This window comes from Neolamprologus multifasciatus, chromosome 7 (assembly GCF_963576455.1).
Source record: "Neolamprologus multifasciatus chromosome 7, fNeoMul1.2, whole genome shotgun sequence".
Lineage (NCBI taxonomy): Eukaryota > Metazoa > Chordata > Actinopteri > Cichliformes > Cichlidae > Neolamprologus > Neolamprologus multifasciatus.
The window spans coordinates 18,385,763-18,399,186 of record NC_140445.1 but is presented as its reverse complement, the minus strand read 5'-3'; the positions used below and the strand labels follow the sequence as shown (position 1 = coordinate 18,399,186).

Sequence of the window (13,424 nt, the reverse complement as noted above, 5' to 3'; positions counted from 1 at the left end):
CCTGATGTCCTTTGGCAGATCTTTGGTCTTGCCCATGGTGGTGGAGCGGTTGGAATGGATGAAACAGATTCTGTGGGCAGGTGTGCTTTATACACATAATGAGTTGAAATCAGGACCATCTCTAATTGCTTGGCTGATTTTTTGATTGATTGCAATTGACACACACGGCCAATCTGCAGGAATCAGAATAATTCTGGCTGGGTTGTAGTACTTATTTCACTCAGTGACATACAAATCAATTCACAATTCTTCATATGATGAGTCTTTTCTGGATTTTTAATTGATATTAAAATTAATATATAACTACCATGAAAATTTAAAACTGTTCTTTAGAAGTGAGCAGATGTATATATTCAATCATTATTTCCCCTTCTTTATACATCTGGGTCTTATTATGCACAGCTTTCTGGGTTTGCTTTTGTTGCGTTGCCCTTTAATGTGCCCTTTCAATTAAGCAGCACTCAGCGTAAGAACATGAGATGGTGGCCGGCACCATCCACTTACTTGATCTTTGGTTTTTGATGAAGAAAAGCTTCAGGCGCTCCTTGAAAGTGTTTTCGTTCACATAAAACTCTACCTGCACCCTAACAGGTAAGAGAGGGAGAGAGACAGTCACACAAGAATCAGCAGCATTAACAGAGATACGAAGATGTTTTTCAAAACGACGACCTTAATACAGCATGAATATTCATAATGCTGTTTTTGTAATTATCTGCCTGAGGAGAGTTATGTAATTATCTGTGTCTGATTTCGTTTCCAATTACATGACAGGACTCCTGTAGGCCACGCAGTTTCAACTGAAGAAATCAAAGAGCAGCTGCTAGTGTGGAGCATCATTTTAGCTAGGAGTGAAGTTAAAAGAGACGAAGGTAAATATTTTTGCATATTGTTTGTATGCAAGATAACAACATTCATATTTTAAAAGGAGAAGAGAAGAGAAGAGAAGAGAACACAGCCTAGTTTTTTTTTTCTATTCCTCTGATATCATCATTAAAAAGGTCATATAGTAGATGGGAACAGTTTATGCAGATATCACTGTGTCAGTGACATCTATCAGTGGCATTGCTAGATTTTCATATCAGACCAAAGCATGTTTTATGATGAGAAATCCAACATCCAGAAATGGAATGAAAAGACGCGCTTGTGCATAAATGAATATAAGATTTGTTTTTGCACCATCCCACAGAAAGATTACACATGTTGTGAGAGACATTGTGCACACCCGTTTGTATTTGCTATTAAGAATGGTATAATGAAGATGAAAATGTATATTCATCAGTGACTCCTTTACAAATTAACTGTGGTTATTGAGAAAATATCTTGAGTGTGAGGAGATTCATTTTTATTCTGGTATACCTTAGTAACATTTTCAGTTTCTCTCATCCTAATCCTGTTGCTGCTCATATTTATGCTAAATTAGAAATCACTGCATCTCCCCACACAGCTGCGTTTGTGCACCCTCAAAGCTGTCAAAGACTGATCCTCCTGCATCCCTGTGACAGCATCAGCCCATCCATCAGGTTTTGATGTGGAGGTCCAATCTAGTTTGAGTGCCTGTGACATTTTTTTCAAACTGTCGTGACTCCCAAAGAAAAACAACATGGGCACAATGAGAACATGAAAACTCCCAAAAAGAAGACACTTCAAATGTAAGACCCTGTTGCCAACAACTGACTGCCTGTGCTGTTGCTACTGTATCACTTGGCTTATTACTTGTGCCAGCTGGTGAGATGCTTGAGTCAATATAGTACTGTGCAAAAGTTTTGAGTCACTCCTATTTTCTTATATTTCTCTTTAAAGGAGGGAGACTTACAACTTCTTTAAGGTTGTCTTGAGGAAAGGTTCACCAGACTTTCTGAAGGTCTTTCAAAGTTTTTCTTGCTGTTTTTTCACTAATACTAATTTTAAGTCCAGTCCTTACACTTGACCTTTTTCATAGGATTGTTTTATTATTATTATTATTATTATTATTATTATTATTATTATTATTGTTGTTGTTGTTGTTGTTGTTGTTGTTGTTGTTGTTGTTATTATTATTATTATTGTTGTTGTTGTTGTTGTTGTTGTTATTAAGCCACTTACTGTAACACTGACCTATGACTCATTCAAGCATTAAAAAGGAATCAAACTCAGGGGATGAAAAAGCATTGTGCCTACACATACCAGAAGCAACAATATGATTCCCAGAGAGCTCTTAGCTAAACACTTGGTATATATCTGAGGAAACAAGGTTTGAAAAAACTGGACAGTCGAGTCCAGGATAGCTGAGGATAAAATCAGAAGTGGTAGGTCTAATGAAGTACCTATAACAGATGAACAGTATTTTAAAGTCATGTCATTAAGAAATAGGGAGGGTAAATCCAGCAAAGACCTGACAAAAGACCTGAGAGTTGCATCTAGTCCTTCCAATTATCCATCTTCCAATTATCCAATGAAACCTTATCAGAAATGGTCTCAGTACAAGGATGGCTGTCAAGAAGACATTCTTAAGGAAGCTGTTTGGCAATAGCTTCATTTTTCAGCGAGGTGATAATCCCAAACACAGTTCAGTAAAATCATACCACACAGTGAAAACTAAAACACACCAGGATCTGCTGAGAATTGGCCTCATCGGATCCTGGCCTCAACATTATTGAAGCAGTGTGAGATCATATTGACAGAGAAGGGAACAAAAGGTGGCCAATATCCATAAAAGAGCTTTGAATGTCCTCCAAGAAGCCTGGAGAACTATTTCTGAAGACTACATAAAGAAATGACAAGAAGGCTTGGCTAAGCGAGTTGAGGCTGTGCTGAAGGTGGTCAAACCAAATATTGACTTTTGTTAGAATTCTACCAACTCTGTTTTATCTCATTTACCTTATTTCCATCTATGTTTGCACAACTCAATAAATCACTGCATCTGTTTCTCATTTTCCTAGTAAAGTATTTGGAAATGAAGAGTGACTCAAGACTTTTGCACAGTGCTGTATACCTCATCAAATTATGCTAAATCCAAACTAGCTGGGATTAGGAGAGATTCCTTGGGGAAAAGAATCTCTCTTGTAAGTAGCCTGTGGTCCCCTGGGGGCTGGATCTTAGCTGAGCTGACACGGGCTGAAAGATGGGAAGAACTGAGGACAGCACAAACTATTACAGGGCTAACACAGAAAGAAAGGCAACCACCACACACTCTCACGTCCACATGTCCATCCAATTTAAACTCACAAATTAACTTAACAAGCATGTTTTTGGACTGAAAGAGAAAACCAGAACACCAGGGGAAACCCACACAGGTAAAGAAAACACAGAAAGAACCAGTGAACCAGGAGGTTCAAAAACAAGCTTCTTGCTGTGTGGCAACATTTCTAACCACCAAATCCCCTCATTTTTACTTTCATTTTTTTAAACAACCTATTTCACAAGATCACAATAATCATTTTCATCAGATACATTTTTAGGCTAAACTACAACACCAGCAAACTCAATCTTTCCTGTTATAAGAAAAGACCAAAGGTTAAAATAAGAAATCATAAACATTTTGTAAGACAGAGCAAAACACAAAAAGAGAGAAAGTGCAAAAACTCCTTTGATAGCTATGAATGAAAGAGAATTTCAGTGCTGTCTTCACAGTACTGTTTTCTGATGGATGGGCAAGGGAAGGTATGAAAAGGAAGGCATGAGAGAGATTAGCAGGATTTCAGAAAGGGTGAAAAACTGCAACGCTTCACTGATGCTCCATTAATCTCAAGTTTTGGCTTGTGGCTGAAAGGATCACAGTGGAAGGGAAAAGGCGGTGCGGGTTGTTGGATGCGGCACTAAAATGGCTATTACAGTTCTGCACGACACTAAAACTGCACCACAGTGATGGAAACCCTTCAGTGAAAAAAAACGGAGAGAACCGCTCTGCGATGAGAACTAAAAACATCTGTAACATGTGGCCAGCAGCAGGACAGAGATGGGCTCTGGAGGCAGAAACACTTCAAATGAGAGGCTGTGCTGTCGTATATGAGAGTCCTACAGATTGATCTCTGTCTGTCTGTGTCTGTCTGTCTATCGCGTCCTTATACCCTCCTACGCATACATAGGCCTAATGGGTACAAGTAATGGCCCTTAATCAGCTCCTGTTGAGCACACAATTACGAACTGAAGAGGTCTGATATTAGTCATACTGCAGTGTCACGTCGGAGTTTCAGGCAACAAGACGCACACTTCTGTGACCAATTAGATCTTTTTAAACGCCTGCTTGTGGCTCAGCGAGTGTGAGTGCGTGTGTGTGATCATTGCCTCGCTTTCATTAAATCAATGCAGCTCGAGGGGTTCATCAATAACAGCATAGACCTGTTGCTTCCAATCCAAAAGGCCCATTCATCAATTGACAGAAGATATATGGATTAATATATATGTAAAAAGTCCTCGGGCAAAAAGTCCCAAAAATCTCACAAACTTTCAGTTAATTTGTTTTTCTTCTCATTTATGTGACACTAAGCTGACTTGTAAATTACCGCTAAAACAAATCAATTATTGGTACGACTGAAACAAAATGTACAAAGATTCAGTTCATGTGCGTCTCAGCACTCAACATTTACGCGTTTCTGTGACTGAAGACCTTTCCGTTTTCGACTACTTTAAATAGTCACCTTGCAAATTCGCGAGTGGGGGCTTTCACACTTGAACAAAAGAAGTACAGGAGTAACTGAGGACATAATAATCCAACATAGCGACCTTAAGATACCGTTTTACTTTCTATAATATCAGAAGTGTGTAAAGAAGAAATGACTTTCTGATCCTGGCCCCTATAAATAAATAAATAGGAAGTTTTTTTTGTTTGTTTATTTTTCCACCTCTTATCAAACTCCTGGTTGTCTTCTAATAACTCCTAATACGTAATAACTACGACTCTTCCCACCTGAAAATAATAATTCCCAGCAAAGAGAAGGGGGGGAAAAAAGCCTTGGACAGCATTATTCCCCCGCCTCTTTACCGGCGCATCCACTTCCATTAACATTTGGACATCGTGCGCACTTCGGAGGGTAAACTGGTCTCCGCTCCGCGTGGCCCTACCTCTGCCCGGCGTCACCACTACCAAACGCGTCCGACCTCCAGGTTGGGATGAGGATCTCCGGATCCATCGTGCAGGACACCTGTAGCTGCGTCGTGCAACCAGTTTGAATTCCTACAGATGACCAACGTGCCTCACTGCAGCTCTAAAATACCAGCGCAGCACTGCCGGAGGATGAACTGATTTTAGCTTTAACTTATGAAACGACACGATAAAGATAAGAAGATAAAAATAAGAAATCATAGACGAAGCGTTTTTTTATATATATATTTTATTTTCAGATGCTTGTTGGAGTATTTTTAGAAATATATTCCCGCAGCCGCTCTCTCGTTTTTATTTTTTATTTTTTCCCTTCTTTGCGCGGGCCTGTTGCCACAGCAACGTTGCTTTGACAGGAATAACCCTAACTGCTGCTGCTGCTGCAGCATGGTCCTCTCCAGCAGCACAAAGCTGTAAACATTCACTGTGCCATATCAGAGAGATTGTCAGATGAACTCGGATTTGTTTTAATTTGCGGTTGGCATCAGCAGCATGTCAGCAGGCTACCCTCAGCCTGTTGGAAGGAAGTTTTCATGACTCGGAGCTCGTACAGTCACAATGAATGTGCCGCCTTACCGTCTGTTCTTCTGTCTGACCATGCTAAACACAAGTTGGTGATGCTCTGCAGGATGTGGTGGATTGAGACAAAAACAGAAAGATGATGCACTTTTACAAAAAAAAAAAAAAATGAACAGGCAGTGCAGATGAAAGGAAAATCAAGAGGACTGCTCTGGCTGTCACCCTCCCTTCAGTCTCCCACCTCTTTGTCTCCTCTAAATTTGCGATGTCTGAAGTACTAATTTATAGATGACCTTGCCCCCAGCAGTCAGTGCTTTTGAAAATAGGAGGAAAGGCCATCGCTCTTGAACCCCCTTTCGCCCACACCAGTACAGCCACTCAGTGTGGCTTCTGAATTGCACGTGAACACCCTTACATCACAGCCTCTGCCTGTAAGACACATCATGGTGTTCAGGATCACAAAGTTTAGATAAAAATCAGGTAGGAGATAGTCAAGGCAGGGCAGTCAAACATAAGGCTTGGGGGCCAGAATTGGTCTGGCAAAGACTCCAATCCAGCTCAGTGGAAGGCTTTGGAAAATCCAAAGGGGGGCATAGATTATGAACGTTTAACAGTATTTTCATGTTTTACAGCTTTTTCTATTAATAAATAACTTTATCATAGCCATTTACAGTATACTACTTCAAAAGTTACATAATAGATAAACAATTAATATCTACTTTAAATATTTTCTACTACAGACAAAACAAGCTTTAATATAACACAAGACAGTCTGGGCAATGGACCTTTTCTGTTGTTTTACACATTGATCATGTAGCAAACTGAGACATATTTTTCAAATTGGACTCAGTTGTAGTAAATTATGTTGCCACTACTGAGTGTTGATTCCTTCAGAAAGGAACCTTTGAGTGACGGATGATTCCCCGGACAGATGTGACCGGTGACATTTGGGGTTTCAAGAGACAGCTCTTGACTTGACCACTGGAACGCTAACCTGAAGCATTAGTCCCCTATAAACAACACTATCTCCTAAGGACAGAAGATGCTCTCATTTGCAGGGACAGAATAGAAAAAAAGACGGGAAACCATTTAAATAGGAGCTGGAAAGGTTTGGAGCTTTCTCGAAGAGAAAACGAGGATAGCTGTGAGGACAGCTGGAGAAAAGGTCATCTTTGACTAAAAGCATTGGCAGAGCTTGTTGTTATTCCTCATCAAACAAAACAGATATGACAAATATTACAAACAGCTCTACAGTCTGAAATGCTTGCTGCTGCTGTTATCACTTCTAAAATTACATCTGATCATACCTCTCCAGCGGTCCATCTGGAGAACACGCGATTATGCACTGAATAAACATCCCGAGGACGTTTTAGCTTTTTAGCTGACTTACCCAAATTATGAACATCAATTCACTTCAAAACTTTATGCTGTAACAGAAAAAAGAGTGCCTAATTCTTATTTTTTGAGTTTGTGCTTAAACTAATGAAGAAGAAGGTCTCTAAATTCCCTAAAGTAGAATGTTTTTTAATCTCAGGATGGAAACCAGTGAAGCAGATCTCAGAAAAACAGAAGCATCACGCACAGATGCTGCAGCTGAGTAGAGCGCTGAAGGCAGAAGATGAGGAAAGACAGAAAGACCGACGGAGAGATCTCATTTTCAATTCTGACAGTGAATTAGGTCGCAATGTTGTCGCAGAAAAGAAAAATGTGTTTCAAGTCAAACTTCTTCAATCTTCAAATACGTACACAGACACCTACTCCGCAGCTTCTCATGCACCTCCCTCTTATTCAGCACCACGGACAGCGCCCCAAATCCTGCTACGTTTCTGGCCTCTTTTAAACACAAACACCACTTAGACCGGAAAAAGAGAACACTTCAAACTGCGCTCTTATGTGCTAAAGTCTGGACGGGGCAAACACTGGTAAACACTCCATGAACAAAGCCTTTTCAGCAACTACAAAGAGGTGAATCAAGTGGGATTAAAATCCAAATAACTGTATTTGTCAGGAATAATAAAAAAAAAAGAAGAGGTCTGGCAATCAGCACGCTTGATAAGTGAAAGCAACATGAGCAGACGACCAACAGAGCTGTGATGAGATTTAATTCAATTCAATTTACTTGTTTTTTTCACCCTGTATATGTCTAGGGGCTGTTGCAAATAAAACACTAATAACTTACATAAAATTCAAACAGTTGGAGTCAAAAATTAACAACAACAGCAGCCACTTAAAATAAAACAGGGGCAATAATGGATGTGTGCTCTTTTTTAGATGTCGTCATTTTACACTACTCCACTTAATGCTATTTCATAACGTTTTATAGAGGCTACTGACCAACATCGATTAATTTAACAATTTATTACCACAGTTATTAGTAATAGTAGATTCATCTTCACAAAATGGTGCAAAAAGAAACCAAGGTCTTATTTTCTTTATTATTAGTTTTACCCCCAAATAGTCCACATTAAAGAGGATTAAGCAGCATTTGTTTAAAGATTACAGCTGCTTGCTTTGGGATACAAAACTAAGTAGGACAACTAACCGATTCTGACAAAAAAACATCCACCATTTAACTCAACTGTTACACTTGCTTGCTGAGAGAGTGCTAGTTGGTAAATAATGTTAACTAACTAACATTAATCATTCACTACAGTAAAGTAAAAATGAGATCAATAGCCAACCTAATTGGGCAAACAGCTGTTTGCTAAACGTAAAGAAATGGTGCAATGAAAGGATAAAAAGAAAACATGTTAGCTATAATACTTATAATACTTAAAGAAACAACTAAATGTTGAAATAACTCAAATTAGTAAACTACAAATAGCAAAACAGCTAATTATATATGACCAAAACCTAAGAGTTACAAATAAATGTTGCAACAGCTCAACTTAGATGAGTAAAAAGCCATAAACAGTTAACACAGGTAGCTCAGCTAAGGGTCAATGGTCAAAATAATTTATTAAAAGTAATAGGCAAACAACAAAAGTGCTGAATTTAAGAGACAATTACCTGAAATACGAAGCTAAATTCAATGTTGAGAAATTGCTAAACTGGTCTATAGACAGCTGAAATATTAGGCTACCTATAACACCCATTATAAAGGTTATATGTCTATGAGCTGATGCGTCTGTCAGAATTGTACAAATTTTAAGTTTGACCGTTTCTTCTCAGCTTACTTCTTTCGGTTCCTGACCACCTCAAACACCACGTCTCAGCCAAGTTTGTGTGTTATAAGCAAAGCTTCCTGCCTACCTGTCATCATTCGGGAAGCTCTGGTCCCCAAGAAGAAGGTCTCTGAAGCGGAAACGGGGCGGCAGAGGAGGCACCTCGCTCTCTAGCTGCTCCATCTTGAGAGTAGAGATGTCTAAGATAACCCCAGTACTGTGGCTGCTGTTTTTGGTCTGGAGTGGGGCTGGGGATGAACTGGGGGGAGGGACAGGAGAAAAGTAAAGAAACAGAAGGCACAGGAAGTTGTGCAAAAGTGAAGGAAGCCAGTTGAGCCAATGTTGAAAGGAAACAAGAAGCACAAGGAGAAGGAAAGGAGGCAAGGAAGGTAAACATGGGATGGAAAAGTGCAGTTGACGGGGCCCGGGTATGGGGTTAGAGAAAATCAGACCAAAAAGGATAATGCCCCTAATGAATACTTTATATTGTACTGTTTATATTTTTGTATTTTTAGTAAAGATAATCCCAAACAATAACCTTTGCAGCTAAAATCTTTGTGTAATGAAGAACCAGCCAACATATGTTCACCTAAAGCACCATGCATTGTGGCTTCTTCACTATCCTGGGACAGATGCAGGGACAGGCTAAAATGCTGCTGCTGATGATTCGGGCTTAAAAGCAGAAATTAGCATGCATTCAAGGTTATGTTGCTCCTGTGCTGCTTACAGACCATAGAAGACAGATCTGAGTACCTTCCACAGCTTTATTAATAGGATTTAACTTTGTTAACAGAAGCATAACGTTTGTTTCTTTAGATTAACAGAGTATACACATGCTTGCACGAAATGGAAAAAAATACCTTTTCTTTTTAGACAAGGATCGAAGTGCCTTCTTTCAATTCAGGGCATGTTCATGTAGTGGTTTATTTTTTACATTGTTGTACTATTACTTCACTTTTCCAAAATATCCAAGAGTATTTTGTCCACCACCGGGTTCAACATATGGCTCAGCTTCAAGCACACATCATTCATATTATGAATGATGATTATGAATCATTATAGATTCATAACTTGGATTAAAGTTTATCTCAACCAGTGGGAAAAAAAGTAAAAAATCTTCAGCTGCTGTGTTTTTCTGAATGGCCGCAGATGCTGAGACACATCTCTCTAATGTGCAGCCCGAAAGCCTGAGTAACATGCAAAGGTTAAATACAGCATAGTGGGATTTTACCTTTACTGCTGGAGAAGATGATGTGGGAAGATGAACTGATTCTGTCGCTTGAAAAAATGAGATGAATTAGAAACTCCAGAGTGAAGTGAGCGGCGTTATTTATGCCTTAATATCTTTAACTGTGTGGCTGTCGCAGCATGGATGGATGCTTTTGTGAGATTACACTCTTGCTTTTAATATTTGTTAAATGATCAGCGCCGGTCAGCACATCACCTCCATAATTAAAATATTGCATCCTTTGATAAAATATGACTCATTGCAGGGTAGTTATTAATGCAAGTGAACGTGGTTTGGTGTGAAGACAAATAACGTTTTCAGGCTCTTAGAATTGCACAAAACAGAATCTCCATCACTGTGTCTGTCAGCTTTGATCCTCCATTAACCTTGTCAAACCTAATGCATGATTGATGAAGGGGATGTTTTGATTTTGATACTGTGATTTTGTTTAATTCATCCATCTAAGCAAATACAACCCAGTAGTAAAGTTCACCATTCAGCTCTCATAAGATAAGTGAAGACATGAAAAATGTGTTATTACATTTAAATAGTTCAGCACGTATGGATGCGTGTGATATATTTGTATGGTTTCAGTATCCATTTTTGAAGAGAAGATGGTTTTTGTTTTGGCCAAAAAACATCCCAAATGTTCTTAAGAAAGCATGTGCGTGCACGGGTCAAACCAGGCATCACCAGCCCTGGTAATGGATTCATATGAGCAACAGATAATCTGTTATCTATAGGCCATCACTGAAAGCTGAGACAGCACACCGGTGAACAGCTGGACACAAAACAGGTGATGAGGGAAGAGCAGATTGTGTATGGATGAGAAAAACAATGCAACACCTTTACGTCACATCAGTCACATTATTCAACAGGTATTTGGCAATTTTCCTGATATTTTTTTTAGAATCAAATCCCAAACTAACCCGCAAGTGAATATACTTAAAATAATAATAATAATAATAATAATAATAATAATAATAACAATAATAATAATAATAAATATATATATATATATATATATATATATATTAAGAATACAGGATCTAACTTCATCCTCGTCAATCACATAATGGATGAAGTTCGCCGGTTGAGGCTACTTGTTGGAGTCTCTGAGCTGTTGCTTGTCTTACCGTGGCTTGTGGTCGTTCACGCTCCCGTCATCGTTCACAAATGACTGATTCACGTAACATTCACTGCACATTTTGGCCGGAGATCCGGCGCTGCCGTCGGACTGGAGTGCTGCGGTGGTCGGCGTTGAGTCTCCCTTGGCGAAGTCGTCTTCCTGGATTAATTGCATCGGAGGGTGATCTGCCAAAAAGGAGTGTACTCCTGGAGATAAAACACGCGCTCCTTTAAAAGTGATTTTGACAGTGCGCGCGCGCGCCCCTCTCACCTATCCAGGTGCATTTCGAAGGTGAGTTTGTGTCAGCCTACGCACAGACAGAGGCTGCCAGCGATGTGACAACCGCCCGATGAACTCTTCAAACGGACACGCTGAGAGGCGCGAGTGAAATCATTTGGCTGTCAGCGTGTGGAGTGGGAAACACTGGGACGCAGAGAGGACAGGTCTGCAGCAGCAGCGAACATCACAGCTGTGCTTATTGAGGTGCGGGTACACCTCATGACATAACTGTCGAATTATCACCCAACTCTTGATGATGAGGGAGACAGAGACGGAGAGAGAGAGAGAGAGATTAGCACCATCTGTTGGAGGCTCCGGGTCTCCTCAGAGACTTCAACAGAGCTCAAGTTGAAACGGGAACATTAACATTTAGGCAAGGACACAAGAGATCAGCGCATTTCAGCCTTCAACATAAGCATGACCACGGAGTCTAAACAACGCTTGGACTTTTTATTTATTTATTTATTTTAAAAAGCTTATATTGTGCTGTACTGCTGTTTTTATTGGATGCTTGACATTTTAAGCAAGTGTGGTACAATCAAGCAAAATACTATTTAACGGGGAAATGCATTCAGAGTGCAGAAGAAAAAGTGTCAGCAAAATCCACTTCAAGCATCACAAGTAAACATCTGCAGGGAAAATAGCCCAGATGTGCTTGATATATAGATATTTTATGAGGGTTGTGAGACAATGAATATATTAATTAATCAATCAATCTAATCTAATCCGCATTGAAACAAATGCACACAAAATCAGTGAAAACCATTATATTCCCATGGATAAAAAAAAATGTTGACCATTTCCCCTTTTAAAAGGAGTAGGAGGAAGCTAATGCATATTATATCCTACCTCTGTTTAGCTCATCTTCTATATCTGCTCTGATTATACCATACAAAATGTACATAGGTGCTATGAATAAATATGGCTATGTAATACATGTTCCTTTGTTATATATATATATATATATATATATATATATATATATATATATATATATATATATACATATTTAACACCCTACCTCATCCATATAGTGTATTGTCTGCATGAACCCAGCCATACCACTTCATATACAGAATGCATTGCCATGATAAATTCAATAATTCTAACTTTCCTGCAATACACTGGTGATGGGTTTGTGTCTCTTACTGCTCTGTTATTCCACAGCGAGTAATGCCAAGCGAGATGATCACATGACAAATTATAATAACAAATTCATAAATGGAAAAATACATATTTAAGAGTATTTATTTGCCCCCTTCCACAAGGAAAGACCCCTCAGGTCATAGTATAAAAATGCACACACAGACACAGTTACATGATATGCATCTATAGACTAATGATGGTGACTGGATGATGCCCACTCAAATGAGCTCTCTCCTTTGTGCCTGCTGTCAGTTTTCTCTCAGGTGTAATGAGCTGAAGCAGAAAATCACCCTCCATGCAGAGGAAACCCCGCCATCTTCTCCATCGCACAGCAGGGGAAAGATGAGAGCCCAGCGGCTTGGCAGGTATTAACGTGCAGCTTTTCAGATAAGACGTTATGCTTAAGCTTTATGTTTTAGCAATCATTGATACACATGATTAGTCTGGTCAAAATGCATGAAGACTCCGAATATGAAATCTTCAGACTAGCTGAGTCCAAAAACTGTTTTGAGATGTCTTTCAGTCCCTGTGTTATAATTTTATCCTTCAGGAGAAGGTCACTAATGATGAACACTAAACGATATGTGGGAAAAAAGAAAAAAAAAAAGCATAGCTGAATGATTTCAACAACACATCCAGAAGCGCCAGAAGAAATAATAAAAATAAATAAATCAAATGTACAGAGAAAAGATTGACTGACTGGATGTTTTTTATTATTTATTTCTTTGTTTATCTGATGACGCAAGCTGGAGCAAGTATGTACAAGACGTGGGTGAGGTGATATGATTCACTGGGACGGCAGTGACACGAGGTTGTTGAAGAGTTTGAAGCCGTTTGGGATTGAGTCAGTCGTTCTCACTCCGGGGAAACATTTCTAATGCT

The 13,424-nt window shown here is 39.3% G+C and overlaps 1 protein-coding gene across 2 annotated transcripts in view; it reads right to left on the bottom strand.

Annotated features, from left to right (window-relative positions):
- The window catches only part of kcnt1a (potassium sodium-activated channel subfamily T member 1a), a 39,605-nt gene extending 27,963 nt beyond the window's left edge, over nt 1-11,642 (bottom strand). For both annotated transcript variants that reach the window (XM_085166689.1, XM_085166690.1), the window contains exons 1-3: nt 11,125-11,642; nt 8,849-9,019; nt 505-584 (exon numbers count right to left, since the gene is read on the bottom strand). In XM_085166689.1, coding sequence (XP_085022815.1) covers nt 505-584; nt 8,849-9,019; nt 11,125-11,291 — 418 coding nt within the window. In that variant the 5' untranslated portion in view covers nt 11,292-11,642. The remainder of the gene's footprint in view (nt 1-504; nt 585-8,848; nt 9,020-11,124) is intronic.
- Between the last annotated feature and the right edge of the window lie 1,782 nt (nt 11,643-13,424).